This window comes from Haliotis asinina, chromosome 16 (genome assembly GCF_037392515.1).
Source record: "Haliotis asinina isolate JCU_RB_2024 chromosome 16, JCU_Hal_asi_v2, whole genome shotgun sequence".
NCBI classification, from domain to species: Eukaryota; Metazoa; Mollusca; class Gastropoda; order Lepetellida; family Haliotidae; genus Haliotis; species Haliotis asinina.
In genome coordinates this window covers 3224896-3252092 of record NC_090295.1, presented here as the reverse complement: position 1 = coordinate 3252092, position 27197 = coordinate 3224896, and the positions used below count along the sequence as shown (strand labels likewise).

Genomic DNA, 27197 nt, shown 5'->3' with positions numbered 1-27197 from the left:
ACTCCCTCGCGTACAGAACAGTTGCTATAATATTTAATTGTGGCTTGTCACCACATACGTAGGCTGGAATGTACCGTGTGAAAATTAGCTCTTAGTTGATGCTGAAGATTGTAAAGACAACACGTTTTGCAGACAATTAAAATGAAGTGAAACAGAACTATAATCTGTATCTAAAACCAGAAGTAAAAAAAAATTGTACGTTCAATTGTACAAGCACAGTTTGCGGAATAAATGTATCTAAAACATTTTGAGTATAGAATGACTTATTATGTGTATCCCGTCTCTACACTCACAGGAACACAAGCATGGCCCAACTCATTACTTACGTCGTATCACCTTTGGGATCTGTCGACTGGTAAATATAAGAAGGAATGTATATAGTGTCCACACATCCCAGTGAGTCGTGTACAGAATTGATAACATTTATCAGCATGATCAAAATGAATAGAAAAAATGCTATGAATCAGTACGGTTCATCACATTAAATATGATTTAATAAGTACAGTATGATAATTATGGATCAATATAGATCCAGTCACTAATATCGTTCAATAATGTTCAACTTGATTAACATCATATGCTTAGTACCCTAAGCCTAACTGCATGTTGTACTAATTTTTCAGATAAAATGTCTGTTTTTATCTTGATATATTAACCTACCTAAGAAGGTAAATAATTAAATGTGGGAAAACTGACGTAGTAAATAAATGCCAAATTGACGGTATTATTGACAGCGTGAACACTAGATATTGTTCGAAATAGCTCGATCACATATTGTCACCTGTCGAATACAATGTTTCACACGATGTCCAGGCAGTTGGATGAATAAATTCGTGACACTGACACCGTGCGAAAATCATTTTTTGTCAGGTGTAATAACCAGTTGCCTGGTCAGCTCTCCGGACATTGCATGAACCATCTGCTGGAAATTACGAAGGCGTGCGTCGGAATGCGACCACGTGCAGCTCCCCCCTGCTTGAAGAAAAGGTGGCACGACCAATCGGAATAATTAACGGTTTTCCTATGACCCGCAACTGACACTAACGACTTGCCCTTTCAGCAACTACTTGAGGTCACTGATTGTAATTATCAGACAACGCGGGTGATTATTTGACACCAAACTGTTATCATAATAATGTCACATTAAGTCGTAGCTTTCGACGAAGATTAAACAATGGAAATTATGGTTGAGAAAGACAAACTTATTACAAAAATGGATACTCATAGAAACGAATAAGGCACCACGTGAAAGTACAAACGTTCCTTTACTTATTTACAGGTTTCATCACAATTGTATATACTGCAATGTGAGTGAACGTCTGGAAATGAATAAAAGAGCTCTTGTAATTTCATGTGTTCCCTTATTCGCTTCTATGAGTATATGAACGACGGTCTCTTTTACCATTTGATTTAGGGGTAACCCATTTGTAAACTGTTTCTGAGTCATGTGTCATACATTTACCTATTTACCTCAACTAATCTCCTACCCAGATTGCATTTTCCTATTTATTTTGTTTACCCCTTCATAGGACATCTCATATATGGATATCTTTTATCCAAACAATATCTTTTCAATCATTTATATTTACTCATCTATGTAGCCCCAGTTGTTATCAGCATGACTATCACTGTAACAAAATCTAGCTCTTTTCATTGATATCAATTACATTTTGTTGATTTTGTTCATTGCTTATTGTTCCATTGAAAAACATCAAGACACCAAACATCATCAACATAATCAATCTTGATACAAGGGTTGTTGGATTCTATATATTCACCGGGGCCTGCCGGGAGATGGTAGTGGATACAGACCCTGAAACAAATATATCCAGAAAACCCATGCAAGTGCAGAATGTATGTCAAGGCTATATTTGCACGGCTTCAATAAATAAAGAAAAAAACTCCTTTTCATTATATTTCATGATTATTATATACGAAAGTATATACTTTTTAGTAAAGTGTGTTCGTTTCAGAGACTAGGCGTTACTCTAGAGACGCAGACGAGAGATCAATTGCGATAGACCTGTTATAACTGCGAATCATCCACAGCTTGGAGACTGTTTGTTATCCAAAACTGTTAATGTAAAGTACTTATATTCAGGGGACATTTGTGTGAATTGCCCAAGGAACCGACCGTGGGTACTGGCAAAACATCCCAACGATGATTGACAACATTCCTACGCTCCCATTATCAATGTCACGGGACACTTTGCGTCGTCACGCTCTGGTGAGGTCACGTGACATACGGGCACCTGGGGTGATTAGTGTCACAACTGTGACTGTCCCAGTTCGAAGCGTGGAGCTCTCGGAGGTCGTTCGCAATTGGCCTGTGTGGATTATATAGACTTTCACGTGTGTTTTTCATTGCTTTTGGCTATTTAGAGTGAGTTTGAGCTGAGTTGTGTCTTCATGGACAATACTTTATTGGAATACACCTTCTCATCCAGACGCGGAAGGTGATGTAAACTTACAAAAAATGTGTCAAACGTGGATATAGGTGTGGTTGCACACATTATGAAAGTATTGTGACTGGATTTCACGAAACCAGATTTAATTCTTTAATATTTACAAATATCTTAAGGTGTTCCGTCAACTTTTTCGTGTCCGCTTCAAAATGGCATATATTATATATACGTCAACGATATTTAAAATATCGGTTAATGCCATGGTTCTTTTGCCACAATTGTGTACCTGAATGGATACCTTCATGTCCGGACGTTGATTACACCTGATATCTGATATAAGCTGAAATGTTTACAAACAGTGTCCTTGTATCTCCTTGTAGGCTGTGGTTACTCAATGCCATTTTTAGAAAGCGGTCAAACGCAAAATGTCATATTTGGGATCTCAAGTACAAAGTACAAATTTTAGGGAGTTTTTGGTTGAGTCCCATCCGGGATTCGAACCCGCACCATCAGAGTCAGGCACCTAATCGCTAGCACACAATGTCCGCCTTCCTAATGGAAATCGCGGTGGCTGAGCGGCCTAGGCGGCGGACTTTACGTCCTGTCGATTAATCCCGAATGGGACTACATATGTTCCTTGTAGCCTGTAAGATGAATAGTTATGTTCCCATAACGATCAATTTGTCGACTCATTTTGAGCAACATTGATGATGGAAGAATATACATCTCAAGTAAAGACATAAAGTATTTTCAAACAGTCTGTTAGATATGCAAATATGTTGTACAGACATCCCCGCAAAACTTACAGCTATTTCAAAGACCAAAATAAGAACTAAATAATATTTATTTCCTCAACAAATGTACGTTATCACAGCCAACACTATATATGAAATGTCCAGCAAAGAAAGCACTATTATGGCATATACAAATCACAGCGATGTCAGTTCAATAAGTTCAGTAGCATTTTACCAGGGTCTCCAGGGAACCTGTTGCTCTGTCTGAATCTGCTGGGAGTAGGACCACGTGCTCTGGAGCCACGCCCTAACTCTCGAATCTTTGTCAACCATTTCTGTTGGTACGCTACAGAGCACGGAATCTGAAAAGCTGGATGGGGGATAGTGTTCAGTTCTGTGGGTAGAGTGTTTGACAATATCAGGAGAACCGGCATATCCACTGTCTGAGAAACTGTTGTCTTCCTTCACTGAGGGAGAGCACACTGTCTGGCTCATGCCTGCATGTGCAGCCGGATGTGGATACTGGGAATTATAGGACGGTACAGAATATATTCTATCATGGCACCGACTTCTGTTTGACGTCACAGCCTCTGTTGATGACGTCACAGGTACCTGTTGAATGTGTTCCATACGTCGAGAAATGTGTTTTCTCAGCTGACGATGTACATTGTCAGACACTCCCGGTAGAGACTGGATGTAGGAGAGGATTTCTTCAGCACATTTGGAGAAGCCATGTTGGAATCTGGCCTCAACTGCTTCTTTCACGTGTTGATGTGTTGTGTTGATCTTCCTGACATTCCTCAGATAATCTACAGTGGTCTCCAGGATCTCAGCCTTCTCCATCTTGTCATAGTTGGGGTCCTGGGAAAATACAAAAGCAATAAATTACACAGAAAACACAACTTCTTTGACAGGCAATTTGGAAGAAATGTTTTTAAAACTCGTAGAACATTGAATCGTGATTAAATATAAGTATTATTTCCTTACGATTTATACAGCCTTAAGTCTAGAATTCCTGTTAATGAAACACATGTGATCTACTTACATTTCGTTGGTGTGCCGCACACACGATGTCTTTGATTTCTGACAAACTCTGGTTGATTCTCGCCCGTCGTCTCTTTTCAGCCATTAGCTTTCGACCCTGGACAAACAAAAACAGAAAATCAATGGCATGCCTTCAAGATGACATACAATACTTCAGAGTATGTAAAAGCTTGTTGTGAAACAGCTCTTACTGAAAGATTTGACAAAAGCGGTAAATATAGCTCCCATATTTCTTGAATATGCAATTAGACAAGTTTTTCAGCACAGTTGAGCTTCGCGTCCTTTTCAACGTACGTTATTTTTCATAATAGTAAATAAGTGCTAACCTTTCTTCTGCCCATATAGTCACTGTCCAATTCCATGTTGTGAAAGTACGATCCCATGACTGAGGTGTGTTCAGCTCTGAGAGACAAGTTGGTGTGATGGAACGCTGCCTCCCCGACCCGCCTTTATACCCCTACATTCCCCTACCCACGCTAATCAATGCACAGTTATGTTTTGACATCTGAATGGCCCGGCGCGATCCGATACACGCAGCCAATCAGTGCACGCCTCGTTAAGTGGTGGCACGCGCCGGCTCGCGTTAAACTTCACCCGGAGACAGATGTTCTTCTCACGAATCGACAAGGATGATATTCTTCAGAAACAGAGGTCAACTTGCTTAGCGTGACACGAGGAGTTACGTGGACGAACACCGACCTGTCAACAATCTGTTTAATGTTTCAGTCAATAATAGTTTCAGTCAAAAACTGGGCGGGATACGTCGCCTACAGTTACCTGGGAGTGCTGTCACTACTTGATGTCGATGATATCATTTGCCGTCTTCTAGTGCCGTTGCACGTGCGACGATAAATAAAGCAAATAAACTAGCGTTTCGTTCGGCCCTGACATTGTGTTTGTATTCAGCTGGATTCAGATATGATTAAAATATGTATAATACATGTCATGTCAATAATTTCTTTGAACATATTCTATCTTGTGAGAACTGTGTGAAAATATATTGTACGCTCCTGTCATTCTCAATCCACAGCTGATATGAAAACAAATAAATATAGGTTTTAACAAGGCTTTAACAATAGATATTCCAGGAGGGTTACCTCGGGTGATTTACACACTGTACGCAATATGAACGGATTTACCACGGTGCAAACCGATAGTCCTTAATATATGTTAACATTCAGCTGATTGAAAAATAGAACGATTTTGTACTACTTGCACGTACGTATACGTATAAACCTATTGTTCAAGAGTGGCAGCTGCAGGTTTTATATAATTTAATAAAGAAACAACGAATACAATTGCGCAAAGTATCTGGAGATAGCAATATTTTATTCAATTCATTTTTTATACATATTTTGTATTATTTTTGTCATTTGTTCAATTTTTGTCTTATATACCCTTGCGCTGTTTGTCTGATTTCGTATATGATTATCTGTGTTTTTCAACTTTATTTATTCTGAACACTACGTCGGTAATTTCTTTATCTCAACGAATTGATCATTTGCTTGTAAAAACGTATTGTTCAACGTATGGTTTTAAATACATCAAATAACAAATACAATCACATAACACATGTGACGACAACAATACTTTATTCTATAAATATTTCAAATATATTGTTTTTCATATTCAGTGTTCCATTTAAATACGTCGCGTAATTCCATATTGTTGTTTCACCAGCTTTATTGCTCACGCTACGTTTTTGTCAGTAGCATATTTATCTCAACGACATAAACTGCTTACTCCTTAGTGACTCAGTAAATCCGTGTCATTGGATAAATAGGGAGAACAAGTGTGGCGCCACTGGAAGTACGGGATTATAATCCTGTCACTTGAGCGTTTAGGTACAACAAGTAGGTGACCAAGAAAGATGGTAGAACAGGATATCTTGTTCAGCAGTTAACGGCAACATTGAAGCAATCAAAGACGTGACATCTAGTGGAATGACTTATCCCAATCATTTTTCATGGAGGCGTTTGTTCCTTATAGTACAGTAACTAAATTTCTTATGCACTCTATGCATTTCCATGACCGTCATATAGCTGGAATATTGCCGAGTGCGGCGTAAAACTAAACTCACTCGCTCACTCTTCCACGCAATCTCATGTACGTTCCAGTGGGATCTGTTTAGCATTTTAGAAATTGACGAATAATAAGAACGGTACGACATTCTATTGATGAGAACGTCTGCATTATGTTATAATGCGACGATCTGGTAAAGATTCGTTACCGTTGTCAAGCAACAGTGACAATCAAACTTCGCATCACAATGCTATAAAGAAAGTTTTATCCATGAAGTATTGTACCTTTCGCACGTTAAAAGTATCAACAACTTCCTGTGTCCTGAAATCCGCCCCCAGACAAATGTAGCCAATGTAGAGGAGATTGACTCAACTCGGATAAATAATTGTTCTGGTTTTAAATGTGACTATGACTTTTCAGTTTGAAGATACATATCTATAAAGGAGATATTTCAGCCTGGGATGAATGTTAGAGAGTGGCATATTCCATACGTTTTAGAAGAATATATCCTTGTCTTACTGCTTTTAGTGGCATTTAGAAGTTGATGTGATGAAGAGGGACAGTTTCATGAACAGACTTCTTTGATGCAATAGATGTGACGTTTCGGTGAAGAACCTAACACTGTTTTCGAGCAAATGACGTCATTTATCTAAGCCCAGCTCCCTCACTCTTCTACATCCTCTGTGTGAACCATCCCAGTCCAAAGTATGTCGTTTTAGACAGAGGAAACTGTATTATCCACTGCTGTTGACAATTTTATGTTGCCACTTTCACGCTAGACATTATTATGATAACAGTTTGGTGTCAAATAATCACCCGCATTGTCTGATAATTACAATCAGTGGCCTCAAGTAGTTGCTGAAAGGGCAAGTCGTTAGTGTCAGTTGCGGGTCATAGGAAAACCGTTAATTATTCCGATAGGGGGCGCCACCTTTTCTTCAAGCAGCGGGGAGCTGTACGTGGTCGCATTCTGATACACGAAGTGTACTGTCCAGCAGATGGTTCCTGTCATGTTGACTGGACAATCAGTTATTGCAAAACCAGAACCGATTGTTTTCAACACCGTGTCAGTGTCAGAAAATACATTTTCAAACTGCCTGGACATCGTGTGAAACACGAAATGTGATCGAGCTATTTCGAATAATATGTAGTGTTCAATATGTCAATAATACCGTCAGTTTGGTGTAACTTGTATGGGTGCCGTTTTAGAAATTGGGACGGGGAGGATTGAATACACCTCATGTAAAGCATAAAGAAGCTGTTATCCATAAAGGTAATTCAGTATTGACAAATTGGTATTTCTGATCTGTATTGACTTATTGACCTAAAACGTGACAATGTAAGATTGAAAACCTTTATCTGTGAAATGAGGATTCCATTTAAGAAAACTTCAATCAAACTGTATTTTCAACATCTCTCTCTTTTTTTTTAAGAGGAAGAAGGTGGTTTCCCCTTTGATCACAAGTATGGACAAATATTTGAACATGTTTCACAAATTCCTAAAATGACTGATGTCGTCTGTGATACCAGAAAATGTGATAACCACATTCATCTTACTGTATCATATCAAATATATATGTAGAATCAAATCATCCAAACATTCTATGAAAGTGGGACTTTTCTCTTTTAACGTTTTACAATCGCTTCTGAATGTCCATCACCGTAGAGGAATAAAAATACATAGTTCCTCTCTCCGATTTCAAAGCTCGTGTTTACTGATGCAGATATAAACGTCCCGCTGTGTTTACTGATAATAAATAATTAATCATACAAATATTGTATAATGGACTATTGATAAAGTCAAATGTCGAGGTTTTCTGGGATTCGACACAAACGCCAAATGATGATAAAGTGTGAAATGGAACCAAATCCATTCGATACAGCCGTTCGACACATCAAAGTGCGATATAACTGTGTGTGTGAACGTCGGAATGATAGTCACAGGTAGTCACAGATAAAACGTCACAGATAAAGAAAGGTCGTGGAAAAGAAGTAACAATGCAATTATACAATTGGTTGTAAAAGTGCCAAGATATTTAAATTAAATCAATCTTGGTTTATTATTCTGATTATGCTTTGTTGATACAGTACTGACTGGGATACTTCGCAAATATTTCTGGATATAAATTCCGTCACGGTATTGTGTGAAGCTACGTTGAATGTCCAGAGTGTAACGGTATTTCTCGCAACACCAGTCCATCTGCAATTTCCAATACCTGTGTAAACATTCCTTCAAACCCAAGGCCATCATCGAGTCATAAAACGTCTTGTTGATAGTGTCTGACACGATTCATAGACAAGGATGAGTAATGGAGGACGCGACATGTCAAAATGCCACGCGCCAGTGATGTCTTCCAAACAGCGGGTAACATGATACCCACACTCATCCCTCTCACTTCCCTGACCGTGGGAATGTTCCAGATATATAGCTTTCCATAGACCCCGCGTGACACTTCGCGTCAGCACGCGCTACGAGGTCACGTGAACATACGGGCACCTGCTGTGATTAGTGTCAAACTTCTCCCGGCTGGGTTCGGGTGTGGTGCGCTTTGTGTCTTTTACGGTCGTTTTGCGGGAAATTACGGTCGTAAAATTAACTATGATTGGTTTGTAGGAATGTGCGACTATTTCGTCCTAGAGACATGGATTTGGGTAACACCTGGGGGATTAAGATGCACGATGTTATCTGTGATAGCAGTGTTCATTGTGGAGTCCTCATGGGGTGTTCTCTTTTCACAGTGTTAGAAATAGAGTAACTGCAATCTGTAAGACTCATTTTTGTTTAACAGATATAATATATTTTGCGATACTCAAAGTTAAGTTTTAATAAGATATTGTTTGTTTGCAGTTAGTTCTGGAGATATGATTTGTCGTAAGCGGGGACAATCTACAACATATGTTATAGTCTCCCTGTTGTAAGGTAGAAAATAACGGCATCAGCGGGTAGTTCCAGTCACTTGTCTAGGTGTTGGTATCATACTAAGTACTGTCGGAAACAGAAAAGAACTGTTTTAGGCTGTTACTCTGTATCCCTCAAATGTACACAACTGCAAATGGGATATGTCGAAATAACTCACTTCGGCCTAACTGGACGGTCTGAGGGATGCGTAAGATGCGAAAAGCATGTTTACTCGTAAAATCGTGAAATACGAACAGTTGCTGACAACAATAAATCAGACCATAGTATAGATGGCAATGAGGTCGCTCAGTCAGGAATGACAACGGAAAGTCAATTCACCTGGCATGAAATGCATGCGCTGTCTACTGGCACAGGTGGTCATCTCAAAAGATATCTTATGCTTTTTCATATGTGTGAGTACGTCTAATCTATTGATTAACACCTGACGAGTCTTTCTTTCATGAAGTGTATGTTAAGGTATTTAAAACAGTATGTTACACAATAACCATAGAAAAGCAACGTGTTACATGTGTCAAAATGAAAGAGGCATGACCACCCGAAGCTCTGCAGGACTGGATATTGTTATGTATGTTAGGACATGCCGTGTACTTCTCAACGTTAATTCCCCAATGGAATTATCATATCTATGGTAATATCTCTGTCCCCCAGCCCAGCGCGAACTATTGTCTGCTCCACCCGTCCTGGTTTTGCTTTTGAGACGACCCCTCCTACCTGTTTCACTTTATAGTGATAGTGAAACTACATGGCAGCTGCGTCCTTAGTAGTTTCAGAACGTCTTTTTATTTTTTTACGGCTGCAATAGTTTATAATGAAGCTAAGTCTAATTTCAAAATAGGCATTTAAAACGTCTCCTTTGTCATGAAATATCACCGCACACTATTGAGCATAAAGCCATGGTCTGTTCCAAATAAGTCGTTTTGGACTGCTCATTTCTGCACTAATCTCTCCTCAGTAAAGTCCTTTTTTTCACTTTTCCTACCTCCCTACCACTGGAACTGTCGTTAGGCCGAACTTACTTTAACAGGTATTTCATACTCTCACACATCAACTACATCAATTGTGGAGATGAAGGTGAAAAACGGTTTTTCTATTTCTGACAGTACTTTAGTTTGTGATATAGACCTTGAAACAAATATACCTCAATGCAAGTCTAGAATACGAGGCAAATCTAGATTTCCATTGTTTCACAAATGAATTAAGTCCAATTCCTCCTATTCAAAATATATTTTATGATTTTGCTTTATGAACCTTTTTTCTGTAAAATATGTTCATTTCAGATACTAGATATTAGTCTAGTATCCGAGTTACGAAGACAGATGCTCATAATATCAACCACTTTTATGGATTACTATGGATTATAGAGTCATGCATGTAGCTGCCATATTACTGAGCGAGACAATCAAACGGCCAAACACACGAACATGCATGTGATCGCCACCGCGTACTGTTTGGGTTAGTGAGTGAATTTAGTTTTACGCCGTTTTTAACACTATTCGAGCAATATCTCGCCGGGGGCACAACCAGAAACGTGGTTTGACTCATTGTACCCATGGGGAGAATGGAACCTGGGTCTTCGGTGTGACGAGCGGACACTTTAACCACGCACTGCTTAAAACACCTTGTGTCCAATATTGCTATTTTGTATAACAGTGCATTCCGACGAGGGCGTTTAATATTATACTCTTATTAATTCACAATCTAACACATCTGGTATTAGGAAGTGTAGCCTACAAAAGCATTGTTTCAAAGAACAGTATATCAGGTATGTCCTTCCTTAATTAGACATGTACCCTCGTAGAAAACCGCTGCAGATCGGGTTTGCATCGAAACTCCATGTGGTTGGATGGATACGAATTTAACGACGTGAAAGTTTTCAAATTTAGTTTTAAAAAACGTGTCGTATACTCGGTTCGAACTCGTTTGGGAGAAACTGACCTGAGCTCGAGAGGCGGGTATGGTTGGATGTGTATTTGTATTATTTCAATACATGAAAATCTAGTAGAGAATTCGCTATGTTCACAAAAGGTGAAAGTCTGCAATAACTTCGCATTTACAAAATTATGTGAAACGGTCACGTTTCGTCCAAAAGACCGTCGTACAAACCCTGAAACAAGCATATCTGAAAAAACCCTCGCAGGTCTGTGACAAAATGCCTTGAAGAAAGTCTCGAAGCTCCTTTCCGTCATATATCTTTTCTTTTCTTTTTTTCACTTTGAGCTTTTTTCTGTAAAATATGTTCATTTCAGAGATTAGCTGTTCGTCTAGTCAACCAGAAAGGGATCCGATCTGATACTGCAGGTCCAGAACTGACCACTTTGTTTGAAAATAAATCCATTGAGCATCAACTGCGGTGTTTCTTAAGGGTGTTTCTGCACTTCTGTTTAATACAGAAAAAAATATAAAGACCGAGGAAAATAATAAATGGTAATAAATAGCCTTCGACCAACCATACAATTTGTGTTCCAACCAAGGACGCCGTGAGTTACGATGCTGTTTTCATGCATTCTGTAACATCAATCTAGATGCCCGACTAACCTTAAGTAATATGTACAACCAACGCATCTTTCGTTGTCCATGTTTTATTATATATATGCAAGTTCCGTACAAAAATATCACAGTCTGGGGGAAAGAGTCAGTTATCACCACGGTCTCCAGGGAGATTGTTGTTCCATTTTGATGTGTTGGGAGTAGGGCCATGTGCTCTGAAGCCACGCCCTAACTCTAGAGTCTTTGTTAACCATATCTGTTGGTACTTTACAGAGTTCTGAATCTGAGAGACTGGATGACGGATAGTGAACAGTTCCTTGGGTGGTGTGTTTGGTAAAATCAGGAGAACCGGCATATCCACTATCTGAGAAACTGTTGTCCTCCTTCTCTGGGGAAGTACCCGTGTACGCATGTGCAGTTGGACACTGATAAGGGGCATTATGAGTAGGTACAGAACTCAGCCGCTCGTAGCTATTTCTTGTGTATGACGTCACATCCTCTGTTGATGTCACGGGTACCTGCTGAATGTGAGCCATACGTCGAGAAATGTGTTTTCTCAGCTGACGATGTACATTGTCAGACACTCCCGGTAGAGACTGGATGTAGGAGAGGATTTCTTCAGCACATTTGGAAAAACCATGTTGGAATCTGGCTTGAACTGCTTCTTTCACGTGTTGATGTGTTGTGTTGATCTTCCTGACATTCCTCAGATAACCTACAGTGGTCTCCAGAATCTCAGCCTTCTCCATCTTGTCATAGTTGGGGTCCTGGGAAAACGACAGATGCAAAATATAAGTTCATGTTATATACTGTGTAAATGAGAAATTACTATGTTTCAATAAAATAAAATAACATCGTACATACATGCGTAAGCAGCGCCTGACTGTATTGGGCGACTGTCCTCTAAACTAATACGTAGTCTCTGGGCATATATAGTTTTGATAAACCCAAATACATCTATTTGAATTGAAAAAGAGCACAAGTCAGATGGGAAATTCGGAATCTGAGCAAATCAAAGACTTGCTTCATTTAGGGCTTCCGCATTGCGGGGAGGGCTAGCTATAGGCAGTAGGGGAAATGATGCGGTTGAGGGACTGTGGGACAGAATACATGTTTTCGTATCACTACATTGCACACGTGGCAGTATACAGATCAGGCGAGAGATACTGTATGTAAACATCACAGGGTGCTACTTACATTTTGTTGGTGTCCCGCACACACGATGTCTTTGATTTCAATCAGGCACTGGTTGATTCTGGCTCGGCGACGTTTTTCAGCCATTAATTTTCGACCCTGAAGAAAAACACATCAGAATGTAACAGCAAATGGATGGTAAGTAAAATGAATTACAAATTATCATCTGTTTGGTGTAACTGCGTGGAGGTCAATGTTGTGTGTTTGAAAAATGAGATATTATGTTCTAATGACAGGCTTTAGTTTTCGACACTGGATTATGTGAAAACAGCTTTGTGTTTCTGTGTAAGGAAACATCATGAAGGGTTAGTTTCGTTAAATATCTGGATGTTGATAAATGTCATGAATATTTAATTAGCCATGTGATAATGTAACTAAACGGTATCTTCCAATTTAAAACGCCAGACACCTAACAGTCCTGTTTAAGAATAAGTAAGTTACCTTTCTTTGGCCCATATACTCCGATTCCGTGTGACTGTCGAATGAATCCATGACTGAGATGTGTTCAGCTGTGAGAGGCAAGTTAGTGTGATGGAACGCTGCCTCCCCGACCCGCCTTTATAACCCCGACACCGTAATCTATGCACGGTTATGTTTTGACATCTGAATCGCCCGGCGCGATCCGATACGCGCAGCCAATCAGCGCACGGCTTGTTAAGTGGTGGCACGCGCCGCCTCGTGCTTAATTTCACCCGGAAGCAGATGTGGTTTCCAAGACCTCGGGAATGTCTGACACTTGATGTAATATTCAATTGCAGCCAGCCTGTCAACATGCCTTTAATGAGTGTTAGTTTATGACACGTTCAATATCTGAAGCTTTACAGAAACATAAATAACATATGTTAGCTTTAAAGAAACTCTTTTACGAATATCTGAACTTAATGTCTAGGATTCATAAATTTTGCATTACATTCTTGAGCCGTGACACTGCTGGAACATTGCTAAAACTAAACCCACTCCGTTTGACCCAAAACACTCACGACACAGTATTGCAGGAATATATAAACAAACAATATAATATAAAAAGGATCGCTTTTGAAAGCGGGTGTGATTAATCCGTATTAATCTTCTTAATCTGTCGCCAGACAGATTATCTTGTAATGTTCCAGACTGTGAACAAGCTCACTAGCTTCAATCCGCTGAATCAGTTGTGACAACGTTGCTTTGCTTATCTAACATACACACGTTCATCCATGCAAGTATTTCAACACAGTTTTACTTTATACCATGAAGTCTAGAATAAAAACAGATCTGTAAAGATGGGATACTTAAAGCTGATTGAATGATTCTTTGATTGATTGATTGAAACTTGAGTAGATTACAATGTTCACTATTTATGGTCTGACCTCGGTTATGAAGATAGATGTTCATCGTCAATTATAATTATTTGTCATCTGTGGGATGTTTGGCCGTGTTTTATCAGGACACTTAACTACTAAATCCCGAACTGATTCAGCCCAAATTTTACCAAGGTTCTGATATCTTTTATCCGGCAGCTCAGTCGTCCTATGTGTACATTCCTTTTTTCAACAAAACTTTTAAGAACATTGCTGTGATTTAATAGTCATCCATAATTCACTTTTAAAAGTTTCTATACATTTATACATAGATGCATTATATGTTTTTGTCTGTTATAACTAGAGAGTCTGCACACCTATGTTCATTATGGGCACTGAGTGTGAGTGGCATTCTTCAGATACATCGGAAGTTTCTAATGTTAACATAATCAAATATATCAAATCCATGCAAATAATGGTTTACACGTCATTCTTATCAGACCATGTCACCGATTCAAGACAACCTAAAATGTTATTACAAATGTATTTCAAAAAGAAACCCCGCGTTTACACACGGACAGCTGATTTTGAATGCAAATTTTGGACTGTGACATAACATGCTCTGTTTTGAAGAAAACTAATCATCGGCGATATTTAATTGTAATATTTTCAAATGAAAGTGTATACTAGAAAATGTGGGTGAAGTAAACTGAGAGAAGTCACGTTTGTAAAAATTCAGAAGTGTAATGTCATAATTAACTTTCATTATTGTCAGTCATGACAGTTCAAATAATAAACACGACCCTATTCCTCTAAACCGAGTGAACAACGTGATCTGACCCCAACGTTATTATGATAACAGTTTGGTGTCAAATAATCACCCGCATTGTCTCATAATTACAATCAGTTTCCCTGTACAAGTCGCTGAAAGGCCAAGTCGTTAGTGTCAGTTGCTGGTCACAAACGTTAATTATTCCGATAGGGGGCGCCACCCCTCGAGCAAGCAGCGTGCACAGACACGTGTGGAAGTGATCTACTTATGTGCAGATGTGTATCTCGACATGAATTTTAGTGGGAGCAGCATGGGGCGTTTTCTCGACCCCTTTTTTTTAGAAATTCGGGATTTCTCAAAATCCGGCTTCGAACATTAACGCTCGTGTTTTTTATGACCCGACCGTCTCTGGCAGTTTTTTTTTTAAATAAAAAGAAGAAAAAAGGTGTGCGTGTGTTATACCATACAGTAGAAGGACTTTTGCAACTGTAATGTTTGTTCCTTAATCTTACTCCTACTATATTATTGTATTTGAATCCAAGTGCCCGTGTTTTCGAAATAGTGAATGACATTTAATGTTGTCTCAAATGTTATATCTGGCATGTCGTAGTAAAGTGCATATTCTACTACCATCGTTGGGCTGAGTCTCATCCGGGATTCGAACACGCACCGTCAGAGTCAAGCACCTAACTCAGCCACCGCTGCTTCACTAATGTAATTCGCAATAATTTAGTACGTGGAATTAAAAAACAATTGGCATTTTGCATTATTTAAACGAAAACCAATAACAACATAATAATAATGTGGTCTAAGGAGGCAATACGGTCACAATGTTTGTAATTTGTAATTATGAAACGCGTTTTTTTTTCAAATTATTTACCTTGTTTTGCTTTTGGAGGGCAAAATTACAGGCGTGTGCTTTCTTTCCTTCTTCAGTATATTATTCGTTCTCGATATTCTCTTCTTGTCAAAACGAAAAACACATGCATTGTTCCACATCAAGTCATGGGAAACAAGATATATACCGAAATCTCGTCCAAACCCAAGTTACACTTTACAAGGAGTGCCATGATAACATGTTATCGGTTTCAACTTTGACCTACAGATCATGGACACGATCCAGCGGTTAAGTTTTCACAGATATACTGCTTCCTTTCGACAAAACGCAGACAGCTGGTAATGCGTATGTACTGTGTATATATAAAATATGTAGCGCCCTACACTATCGGATTGACCTCGGGGTTAAGTGAAGATACTGAAAGGGGACTAAGTCAGAAGCACTGGATGACATCGTCTTCAACCAGATTTGGACTACACGTGATTCGGTTCAGAAGATACCGCTGTACAAAACAGGGTGTTTTTTTTAAAAAAAAATGGAATTAACTGAGAACTGCTTGCAGTTGTTGTATCCCGTGCGACATAACATTGGTTGTTACCGTTTATGCCATGCATTTAATTGCTGCTTCTATATGATTCATATATAATTGTGATGGGGAGAAATATTGATTAAGGATTTGTGTGTTTATCAATCCCTTTAATTGACTGATGAATGAATGAATGAATGAATGAATGAATGAATGAATGAATGAATGAATGAATGAATGAATGAATGAATGAATGAATGAATGAATTGCTAGAGATCAATCGACCACAAAGACTAATAATTCAAAGTTGCATTTCTATATTCCACACGATGAAACTCAACTATCGGACCAGCCTGACTCAACTTGTTAAATCACCCGAGCCCTAATCTACTTTTAATGTCCTTATCAAATAAGGGGATCTTATCTCATTTTAACCAAATTTGTTAACTATCAGTTAGATTGTCCAGGCTAGTGGGACACAACGCCGTGGAGGCCATTTACAGACAATCTTCATCAATGGATGGGTGGTCGTGAACAATGGTGTTACGTCATTGTCTCAGTGTGACGTCACAGCAGAGTGTGAGATATCCTTGTAGTGTTATAATGGCGGTAAGTATCGTGGGGTGTTGACACTAATGGGCTTACTCCGCTCTGTCGGACGGGGAAATCAGCTAAAGAGGTCCTCAACACTTCATTAGACAGTTACGGAGACGAGGACATTTGTTGATAGGGACAATTGGGGATGACTTGTAAATAAACGAGGTATCAGGGCCAACAAGTGTTCAATGCTTATTTTATATACCTGGCGTCACAGACGCGTAATCTACAGTTGTCTGTTGACCCAGTTGTAATTTGACACTGAAATATTTGTTGGACTGGCATTGTCGTGGTTTCAAGTACGACACCACATTAGACTGACATAAAGCCTTCACGTAAACTCAGCTTCTGTGTTTAACAAACAAGAAAACGATTTTTTTTAAACGTACATAAAACTCGTTGTCTTAACATTGTTTCAAAATGCAGTCTTCAATTCATATTGTCGTTTCAAGGACATATGAATAATGTTTATTTTAATGTGTTTACACAATAATATTACATTGCACGTGAAATGGTATTTTAGTGCATTTTTAACTCTTTTGTTTTACATTTTAAATGCAGTACGTTGAATTTGGCAGATGGAATATGTTCTGAAGTCGTTGCAAGCATTAAAATATGTAGATTTTGAATTTAGATAAATTAATCCCCAAACTACAAAAGACATGTGGTGCCTGTAGACCGGACGTACCCATAGAATATTCATAATCTTGAAGACAAATATTTATCATCATGGTTTACAAAATTATTAGTAAATGAATATGGTCACGTCTTTGGAATTTAAAATATGATATTAACTGACATAAACATCGGATACTAGTATGATATTCAAAATACCTGTTTTAAATACGTATGCAAGGTACAAAATATATTTAAATACTCACAGATAAAGAATATTTGTGTCTGAATTTACCAACATATCCTGTATTACACTGATATAAGGTGAAGTTACCACAATTATTTAGAAATAACTGAAAACACGCATATTATAAAAGATTTGCCATACATTTATGCTGGCGATATTTCGACATAAAAGGAATGTTTCCAATGTGTTTCTACAACTCTAGTTCCGATACAGATTGCGTTCGTCAGTTGATTCTGTCTTGAAGAGATACGGTTTGACCATGCTATCAAGCAACGATAATAGTATTCATCTGATGAACCGAATGAACTTGATAGCGATCTGACACCAATTGCCATCATAAGCATGTCTTCGGGAGACACTGCAGGTGGTGGTTTATCACCGAGGTGTCCATTACTTGGGGGTGAGGACTTCTATCAGGTTAGGGGGAACACAATTTGCTTTTGGGGTCGATGCAATAAATGACCAATGGTGTCCAAACTGAATGGAAATTAAAAAGATGATTTCACCAGTAACAGTATAATCTGTTCATATCTACTGTATGCACCGTCTTGACTACCCGTAAATATCTGGTTTAGGCTTCAGCAAGTCATGTTTGTTGATCGGGTGGTCAGGCTCGCTGGGTTGGTTGATACATGTCATCGGTTCCCAACTGAGCAGATCGATGTTGTCGATCACTGGATTGTCTGGTCCAGACTCGATTATATACTGACCGCCGTCATATAGCTGGAATATTGCTGAGTGTGGTGTACAACAGGTCAGTTCATGGTCTTGACATCAGGTACAACTGACAGTCTACCAAATCACACGGACAAGTGCTCGACAATTTTAATCATATTGCTGAAAATAGACATCTTACTGTCACTACAGTTGACAATACTCATCTCGGACACACTGAAACACATTATTGTGTTTAAACACAAATGCAAATGTTGACATCTTAACACCATTTCCAAATGGCGGCTCCGACGCAAATTAACCTTTCACAAATGAACATCTAAGTGTTGAGTGACTTATAACATTAAGTTACACAGGCAGTATTTCAGCCATATCGTGACTATGAAAACTGTATAAATGATTGCAAATAGTTCTGAATGATATGACTGCAAGTCAACAAGTAACGGTAAAATTACTAGAATATCACAAATGTAGATTTAAAACTGACAAATAAAGTTTCCGAGTATAGAGATACTATTTCATCAAGTGAATGGCGAAGAAGGTACATATGTACTCCGAAACGCTTTGGCCCACGTGATAAAAAATTTGACATCCATAAAGTTCTCTTCGTTATACTTGTGGGTACCATGTCATTCATAGACCTAAATTTCAGTTTTATAACATGGCATAAAATACACAAACACACACTGACCTTTCTTTAATACATGTATATACCAGTGGGTCATAAGAAACGAGTGATAATGTACGATTGGTTGGTTGGTGGTTAATGCCGCACTCAACAATTTTCCATCTATGTGGCGCCAGTCTGCAGTTGATCGTATCTGGACCAGGCAATCAAGTGATAAACAGCATGAGCATCAATATACACTACTGGGATACGATGACAAGCCTTATTTTGCAAATACAGATTCTGTTGCTGTCCCACCTTAGACGGACATTCAATCACAGAATAATGTATATAAGCTTGACCCATGAGACTTCAGTCCCTCTCCCACAACAAAGCGCATGTGTGATACGTGGTATTAACCTCAGGAAAGTGAGTTTGTTCAAAATTACCTCTGTTCACCCGGCAGAAAGTGGATACCCGGTGGTAGACTATCATTCTAGCGCCTAACATGCAGTCTGTGTCATCCGGGATAATAATGATCAGATTGTGCGCTTTGAGAAGGATATCTGTCTGGAAAGGCGCGTTGTAAACATTTTCTCATTATAAAAGCACCTAGGACGCTCATGTCCCCCCAAAAGTGTTTACTCACAGGAATAAAGGCGGCGAGTCATTACCGTCGAGGGGAGGAATACATCAGTGTCACCTTCAGATAAAACATTTTGCCGATGTATTGCATTTCAAAACACAATACCCCAGCAAACATTCCTCCACACTCACTGTCATCATCCCGCTATAAAACCCCGTTGATGATGTTGTGACACGCAGGAACAATGACAGAGACGGATGGCGGGCACGAGGTGTCAAGTCGACATGCGCCATCGACGCCTACCGTTATTGGATACATCCACTCAACCATGGGCTAAACAACCACCATTAGCTCGGAGGGCCCCTCTCGGTGAAATGTCTCCCGTTATCTCGCGTGTGTACGTACAATCGTCACGTTCTACTGATGTCACGTGATAAGCGGGCAACTGCACTGATTTAGTGTCACGTGAACCCATTAGTGGGAAGTCCCGTGGGGAATCCCCGACACTGACAGCTTCAGATAATGTTTATCACTCAAGTGTCAGTCGACTAAAGGAACTTTAAATGTGCTATTGATTGTCGGAAGATGCGAAACTGGACGTTCATGTAATAAACATTACCTTTTGTTTCTCACAGGGCATATATTTAATAAAATATATCACCCACATTCTGCAATTCTCCACATCCCATTCTCCACCCTTCCTCAGATCAAAGGTTAAAACATATACTCAACAAACAGTAATTATGACCCAACCCAGTTTTCAAAAAAACATATTATAATCCACATTATACTTAAATATTGAATATTGGGATGATCCTTAACTTTTTTTGGCTGAGTATATAATGATGCTCATGAAGTCCCTTCACTTCAAACCGGATTTGACCAAACATGCCGTTATGTAACATTACTAGGCTCAAAAGACTTATTGTCTAAACCCGACTATGGTACGGTGTACGTGTGAAATATGCTAACATACAAAAGATAGTATACATCAGGTTTATGGGATTATTTTCAATCACAACGATCACTAACAATGTGAATGTGTACATTATGTACACTAAATGTTCTAATTACGAAAATAATTATATATCTAAGTGTGTAGTTTCTTTTGAACGTCAGTTTATATCACCATTCAATAATATTTCATGTTCGTTTAATCTTCAGACACCATCAATCATGGATACATATTTTGGGACAGTTGTTCATGTTTGTATACAACTTTAAACATAGCTTTATCAATGTTTGTCTACGACGTGGGGTTGAGAAAAATTTTAAGTCCATCCCGAGCTCCTTGCAGATCGCTGTAGGGTTCCTTTGTAACACAGTGTTATTAACTCAAGAGACAAAAACTACATCTTTCAGTTTGAATTCTTCATGGTGGCTGAAAATCTCAAATTATCGACATGATCTCTCAGGTATGAAGTTATAACCTCATTGACCAATTTATTCTGTCACAAAAATCTTTCCACAGACTGTTATAGAGAGTGAATTTAGTTTCACGCCGCTCTTAGCAATATTCAAGTAACATCACGACGGGAGGGAACAGAAGTCGTTCACCCATTGTACCCGTGAGGGGAATCGAACGTAGGTCTTCGGTGTGACGAACGAACGCTTTAACCACTCGACTACCCCACCGCATGAATGAACGGAGGTACATATTTACGGTTTTCAGCTACATAAAAAATCACAAAAATTGGTATACGTCGCCCCACCGACCTAACCATGTTGTTCTGTATCCCACAACAAATACATCCCACCCCAGAGACGCACTAATATATAATAGTTAAGTTTGAAGTATTTGCATTCAGGCATTCATTTGAAGTCAGACAGATTTGACATGATCGATACTATATGCCAATTGTGGTCGTGTGTGACTATGTTCTGCGGGTTGTGAGATTTATGTGCGCGCTAAAACAAACAAACACACACACACACACACACACACACACACACACGGTTCGAATTGGAGTGTTTGACGAGAACGCTTGAAAACCACGGGACTCCGTCTGCGAGAGGCATAGAGACAAACCACTTAAGGTTTTAAGAATATTCTTGACATAACAGGACTGGAAAACACAGACAGGAATTGCCTTACTCTCTGTACCCATGTGGGGAATCAAAACCGGGCTTTCAGCGTGATGACCAAACTCTTTAACCAATAGGCTGTGCCACTGCTCTCAAAATAAATATAGAACAATAAGTCAATATAGCGTCAGATTTTATTTATGTATCACAGATTATGGCACTTTTTACAGTCAGCAACAATCTTCACCAAGGTCTCCATGGAACTTGTTCTGTCTTGATTTGTTGGGAGTACGGCCACGTGCTCTGGAGCCATGCCCTAACTCTCGAGTCGTCAAAGTTTTTATGGATTCTGTTCGACTCCGTTTTACGAAGTTCTGAATCTGAGAGATTGGATGGGTGTCCGGTTCTGTGAGTGGACTGTTTAGTAATATCGGGAGAACCAGCATATCCGCTGTCTGAGAAACTGTTGTCTCCCTTCGCTGGGGAAGAGCATACTGTCCCATTCATGTACGCATGCGCAGCCGGATGTGGGTATTGGGAACTGCCGGTAGGTACTGGATTCAATCGTTCACAGCACTGGCCTGTGTATGACGTCACATCTTCTGTTAATGACGTCACGGGTACCTGTTGAACCTGTGTCATACGTCGAGAAATGTGTTTTCGCAGCTGACGATGTACATTGTCAGACACTCCCGGTAGAGACTGAATATAGGAGAGGATTTCTTCAGCACATTTGGAGAAGCCATTTTGGAATCTGGCCTCAACTGCTTCTTTCACGTGTTGATGTGTTGTGTTGATCTTCCTGACATTCCTCAGATAATCTACAGTGGTCTCCAGGATCTCAGCCTTCTCCATCTTGTCATAGTTGGGGTCCTGGAAAACGAAGAGTAGATAAGTAAGTACATGCGATGTGGAGGCTATAAAGATATAATGACAACTTAGCTTTTTATGTTGAAATTATAATAAAATAAATAGTTTAATATAAAAACCGAAATACTTAAGTCAAATTTTCAAAATATCAGAAGAAAGTATTTGACTTGAAACGTTCCGCTTACATTTTGTTGGTGCGCCCCACACACAATTCTTTTTATGTCCAATAAACTCTGATTGATTCTAGCTCGTCGTCGCTTTTCCGCCATCAACTTTCGGTCCTTTCTTCCTCCCATGCTGTCCGATTCCGTGTGACTGTCAAATGATTCCATGACTGCGATGTGTTCAGCTCTGAGAGACAAGTTAGTGTGATGGAACGCTGTCTCCCCGACCCGCCTTTATACCCCTACATTCCCCTACCCACGCTAATCTGTGCACAGTTATGTTTTGACATCTGAATGGCCCGGCGCGATCCGATACACGCAGCCAATCAGCGCACGCCTTGTTAAGTAGTGGCACGCGCCGGCTCACGTTAAACTTCACCCGGAGACAGATGTTCTTCTCACGAATCGACAGGGATGATATTCTTCTGGAGCAGAGGCCATCTTGCTTAGCGTGACACGAGGAGTTACGTCAAAGAGCACCCGGCCTGTCAACAAGTTTAATTTGCAAATTTCTATCGAGAACGTGTCCCGTTGTGCACCTTTGGGTTTAGACGAAACGGAAAGTGCGCGAAACACTTTGTCATATTCCAAAAACTACCTGTTTAAGCTTCTACATCAAAATTTAAGCTTCTACATCAATTTCAACTAAGATGTACTAGTAAATTTTAACTAAATTCTAACTCAGACTAAGAAAACTAAAGAAAATACTCAGAGAGGTTCTGTTTCCGTTAGTTACTTGACCGCGCAGTGAAACCCATTTGTGTGTATGAAACATACATTATTATTACCACCACCAGGGGCGTAAATTCCTTTATTACAAAAAGACGGGCTTGCACTTATGTGTTGCTAAACTGGTTGGGATTAGTACCATCTAAATATATAGCTTGCAAACGATCGGGCTTACACGAAAACAATGGCTTGATACCCACCTGATGACGAATTACTTTTACGAGAATATTGCTCACAAACTTCGTCGGATAAGTTCATAAATTGTAACTTGTTTACAATGATATATAATAATGTTATTTGTTGGGAGACGTATTGCCACACAACATTATCCTTTGGAAAATATAATAAATGTAAGCGAAAAAAGAAACTGCTAATTTCGTAAGTAGGGTGGTCAGGACGACGATCACACACCAAGGCTTCTAATGAAGAATGACAAGTTTATGACTTTGGAGATACTTTTACGGCGGAAGAAATACTTGGGAAATCTTGTCTGTAGACATTTCATTACCGGTATGTTACCAATTTGAGACCATGGGTACGGGCATATTTCCATTCCAGGAAGAAACGTTAACGGTGACAACAAGTAAAACTAAACCCATATTCACACCATTGGTCTGTTTGAATGTCTTTGGTCCATATTATTTTCCCTTTCATCGAGGCTTGTTCTGAAAATTCAAAAGACCTGTATGAAGGACTCGAGACTTTTCTCAGGTTCTGAATCTCTTGTCTCACCGAGTCTCCTCTCAAGTGTATTTAAAATATTGTTTCAACAAAAGTATATAATTTCACAGACTAAGCGTTAATTATTTCATCTACATTCTGGAGGTTGTTGAGTAAAAAATGAAGCGTACAACTTTATGGACAACAACATCTCCTTTATTGCGTTAAGCGACATCAAGCTAACTAGCTTAATAAGGATCTAACAATCTACATCGAAACGTCACTTAACGCAATAAACAATAAGTTGTAATCTATAAAGTTGTTTTTTAGCAAGCGTTCGTCTCCCTCAGTACCTATTGTTATTATTTTCATTATATCGTGTCGGTCAGTTCTAATATATCGCTTAATCGTTTACTTTTATTTATTTTATTTTCATGTGAAATAAATACATATGTATGAAAATAGAACACGAACATGCTACCGCCTATAAATCTTCTCTTGTTAAAACCATGTAGCACCACGCGATGGCAACATGTGGGTGATTAATCCTAATTAATCCTGTTAATCAGTCGCCAAGTTAATTAAGTAACAACACCTTGTTAGACTAAACAGACTAGTGTCACAGTAAACACCGTGTAGATTCACACGTCGCCTAAAACAGCAATGATTTGTCATAGGAACCAAAACAACTAAAATCTGTAAAGCTTCGGGATAGCTGGCTCACTTCCACCGGAAGCACTTGTTAAATATCCAATCTCTTAGCAGCAACATAGTTATTTTCGATATTTCAGTTTATCAGTTCGATAACCGGTAACAACATGGTTCAAATATTTAGTGTGAAATATATGTATGTGTCTTTGATAGATTTTCGATTATTCATCTCACGTGCATTGAGAAACATATATAGGAGATTTCATTACATTTATTATAGTAGCATGTGCACTTCTAAATCGTACAATATATTTAACAAACCTGGTAATAGCAGATAATTTGTCCTTTGTACCGTAGAACTTAATAAGATAAAACTGAAATGACTGGTATGTTTCTAGTGCATTTAACTGATTGTTTACTCAGTGATTGAATTGATATTTTACTTCATATTGGACTGTTCGTTTACCTTGTGATCGAACTGTTTTACGTCATATTGAACTCTTTGTGTTCCTCGTGACTGAATTATTCTGTTGTCGTATCGAACTGATTGTTTAGATTGATTGAACGGCTTCAAAATTCTTGAAAAGAAGAGATCTTGTAGAATCGTTTATATAAAACATTTAAACATTTAACTTCAATTCTCCAAATGATTCATGTACATTTGTTTGGCTGCGTATAACTCCAAATCCTGACTAGACCTAAACTGAATTCAACATGACTTTAGCGGGAGTTATTCCCCCCAAAATAAATGTTTGTGTCAATATGTTTGAAGTTCAGCCCGCCGGAGTGGTCTCCGTAAAATGCATGGCAATATAGGCGAAGTGAAACGTGGCAGATCCAGTACCCTCCAGACCGTAAACTGTAAACATTTCGGTGTCAGATCAACAGTTCAATTGTATGATAATTGCTATCAAATGTATGATAAATAGCCCGAATACGGAAAGTCGTTAGTGTCAATTCCGCCGGATAATATTCCCGTTAATTAATCCTGCTTGGCGGCGACTGGGTGTATAATCATGTCACGTGACCCAGTGCCATCTGGGCCAAGATTCGTGAAGCGGGCGCTACAGCAAGCACGTGCATGTGTACGGGTAATGGTCAGCACGTGACTGGAGGTTGGTCAATTAATTAGTGTCATCGACTGTTTGCAATGTGATGGAATGTTTGCAGCAAAAACTGACAAGCCTAAAGGTTCCTGTTGAGAGTAATGTCAGCACCTGGTTCATGTAACATCGTCACCTGCTGAATACATCGCCATCACCTGCTGAATACATCGCCATCACCTGCTGAATACATCGCCATCACCTGCTGAATATATCGTCACCTGCTGAATACATCGTCGTCACCTGCTGAATACATCGTCGTCACCTACTGAACATATCGTCATCACCTGCTGAATACATTTTCGTCACCTGCTGAATTTATAAAAGTCATTAAATATATATAGATATTAAAAAAGTAGGGAATCTAATCTTTTGCGATCATACCACTATCCAATGCCAATACACATAAGAATGAGTAAAACAGATGCATTCAGGTGAAACATTTCCAAAGGAATGGAATAAATTGGCACATTTTGCCTTCATTTCTCGTCTTCACCCATGGCTTCATCCTTGGCATTTCATCAATCTTGTAAATCCAGTATCTCCTACTTTTTTGAACGGTATAACATTCTATCTACTGGACTGCTTGGTATATCCTTAAAACGTGAAGAATTTTCTGAAAACATCTTCCGCCTGCATTACACTATATACACTCAAATACACATTCCATGTATTGTTCTTTCCCGCCGAAACGGAAAACAATTAAAAAAATTGGTTTATTTCGTATTCATTACTCTGAAATTATCTGTGATTTCGTTTATTTTTCGTCAAACTGGATAACATTTAGGTTTGTTTTAATCAATAATTATTCAACAGTTATGTAATAGTTCAAGGATAGTTAATCAATACTTCGTTAATATTTCGTGTATACTTAGTGAATATTTAGGTAGTACTTAGTGAATGTCTTCTTAATTGTTAACGAATATTTCTTTTATCAGTTAAATTTAATAACTGGGTTCATAAATATGTATAGTTTGTGATAGAGTGTCGTAGTTTCCAAGGTTGAAGCGGTAAGGTTCAAGTTGTTGCTGGTCACACAAGAAGCGTGGGTTCCAACTCACGTGAAGCCCATTTTAGTCCTAGGCCAAATGTTAGAAAAGTCCCTATCTTTTAGGATCTCTCAGCAGCAGTAAACGTGTTATTCAGTAATTAGTATGACACCTCCCACCCGCCAAAAATTCTTGTTGATGTGGAACTAGCTACAGGAGGTATCAGGTTACTAAAAACTAACTGGGTTCAGTCCACTGTTGAAACAGTGTCCACATGTTCATAGACAAACTGTTTGGGTATTGATCACATTGTCTAATGGGTGGTGACAAGCACTGGTGTTCGACATGGTCAAGATATGCAGTATGCGTGATAAGGCTGGGTGTATCATATTACATTTTGTACCTGATTTTGATGCTGTCTCTACATTTGACCTAGTGGTAATTTCTGGTGCCCCGCGTC

At 39.0% G+C, this 27197-nt stretch overlaps 3 protein-coding genes across 3 annotated transcripts; all 3 read right to left on the bottom strand.

Annotated features, from left to right (window-relative positions):
• Positions 1 to 3362: 3362 nt before the first annotated feature.
• On the bottom strand, positions 3363 to 4566 carry LOC137268448 (enhancer of split mbeta protein-like). The gene is made up of 3 exons (XM_067803014.1): positions 4510 to 4566; positions 4185 to 4280; positions 3363 to 4000 (listed from the first exon to the last, which is right to left on the bottom strand). The coding sequence occupies exons 1-3, from the start codon at positions 4564 to 4566 to the stop codon at positions 3371 to 3373; spliced, it is 783 nt and encodes a 260-aa protein (XP_067659115.1). The 3' UTR covers positions 3363 to 3370.
• A 7119-nt stretch (positions 4567 to 11685) lies between these two features.
• LOC137268449 (enhancer of split mgamma protein-like) lies at positions 11686 to 13298 on the bottom strand. The gene is made up of 3 exons (XM_067803015.1): positions 13248 to 13298; positions 12810 to 12905; positions 11686 to 12379 (listed from the first exon to the last, which is right to left on the bottom strand). The coding sequence occupies exons 1-3, from the start codon at positions 13296 to 13298 to the stop codon at positions 11765 to 11767; spliced, it is 762 nt and encodes a 253-aa protein (XP_067659116.1). The 3' UTR covers positions 11686 to 11764.
• Positions 13299 to 21814: 8516 nt separating this feature from the next.
• Positions 21815 to 22773, bottom strand: LOC137268817 (enhancer of split m7 protein-like). Its single transcript, XM_067803380.1, has 2 exons — positions 22627 to 22773; positions 21815 to 22444 (listed from the first exon to the last, which is right to left on the bottom strand). The coding sequence occupies exons 1-2, from the start codon at positions 22771 to 22773 to the stop codon at positions 21815 to 21817; spliced, it is 777 nt and encodes a 258-aa protein (XP_067659481.1).
• Between the last annotated feature and the right edge of the window lie 4424 nt (positions 22774 to 27197).

Bases quoted from the DNA above. Each gene is read 5' to 3' on its own strand.
- LOC137268448 (XM_067803014.1), bottom strand. From the start codon at position 4,566: ATGGGATCGTACTTTCACAACATGGAATTGGACAGTGACTATATGGGC. The intron at 4,281-4,509 runs GTTAGCACTTAT...TTGTTTGTCCAG, and splicing joins ACTATATGGGCAGAAGAAAG to GGTCGAAAGCTAATGGCTGA. The intron at 4,001-4,184 runs GTAAGTAGATCA...GTATTTTCCCAG, and splicing joins GTGCGGCACACCAACGAAAT to GACCCCAACTATGACAAGAT.
- LOC137268449 (XM_067803015.1), bottom strand. From the start codon at position 13,298: ATGGATTCATTCGACAGTCACACGGAATCGGAGTATATGGGCCAAAGA. The intron at 12,906-13,247 runs GTAACTTACTTA...GTTTTTCTTCAG, and splicing joins AGTATATGGGCCAAAGAAAG to GGTCGAAAATTAATGGCTGA. The intron at 12,380-12,809 runs GTAAGTAGCACC...TCGTTTTCCCAG, and splicing joins GTGCGGGACACCAACAAAAT to GACCCCAACTATGACAAGAT.
- LOC137268817 (XM_067803380.1), bottom strand. From the start codon at position 22,773: ATGGAATCATTTGACAGTCACACGGAATCGGACAGCATGGGAGGAAGA. The intron at 22,445-22,626 runs GTAAGCGGAACG...TTCGTTTTCCAG, and splicing joins GTGGGGCGCACCAACAAAAT to GACCCCAACTATGACAAGAT.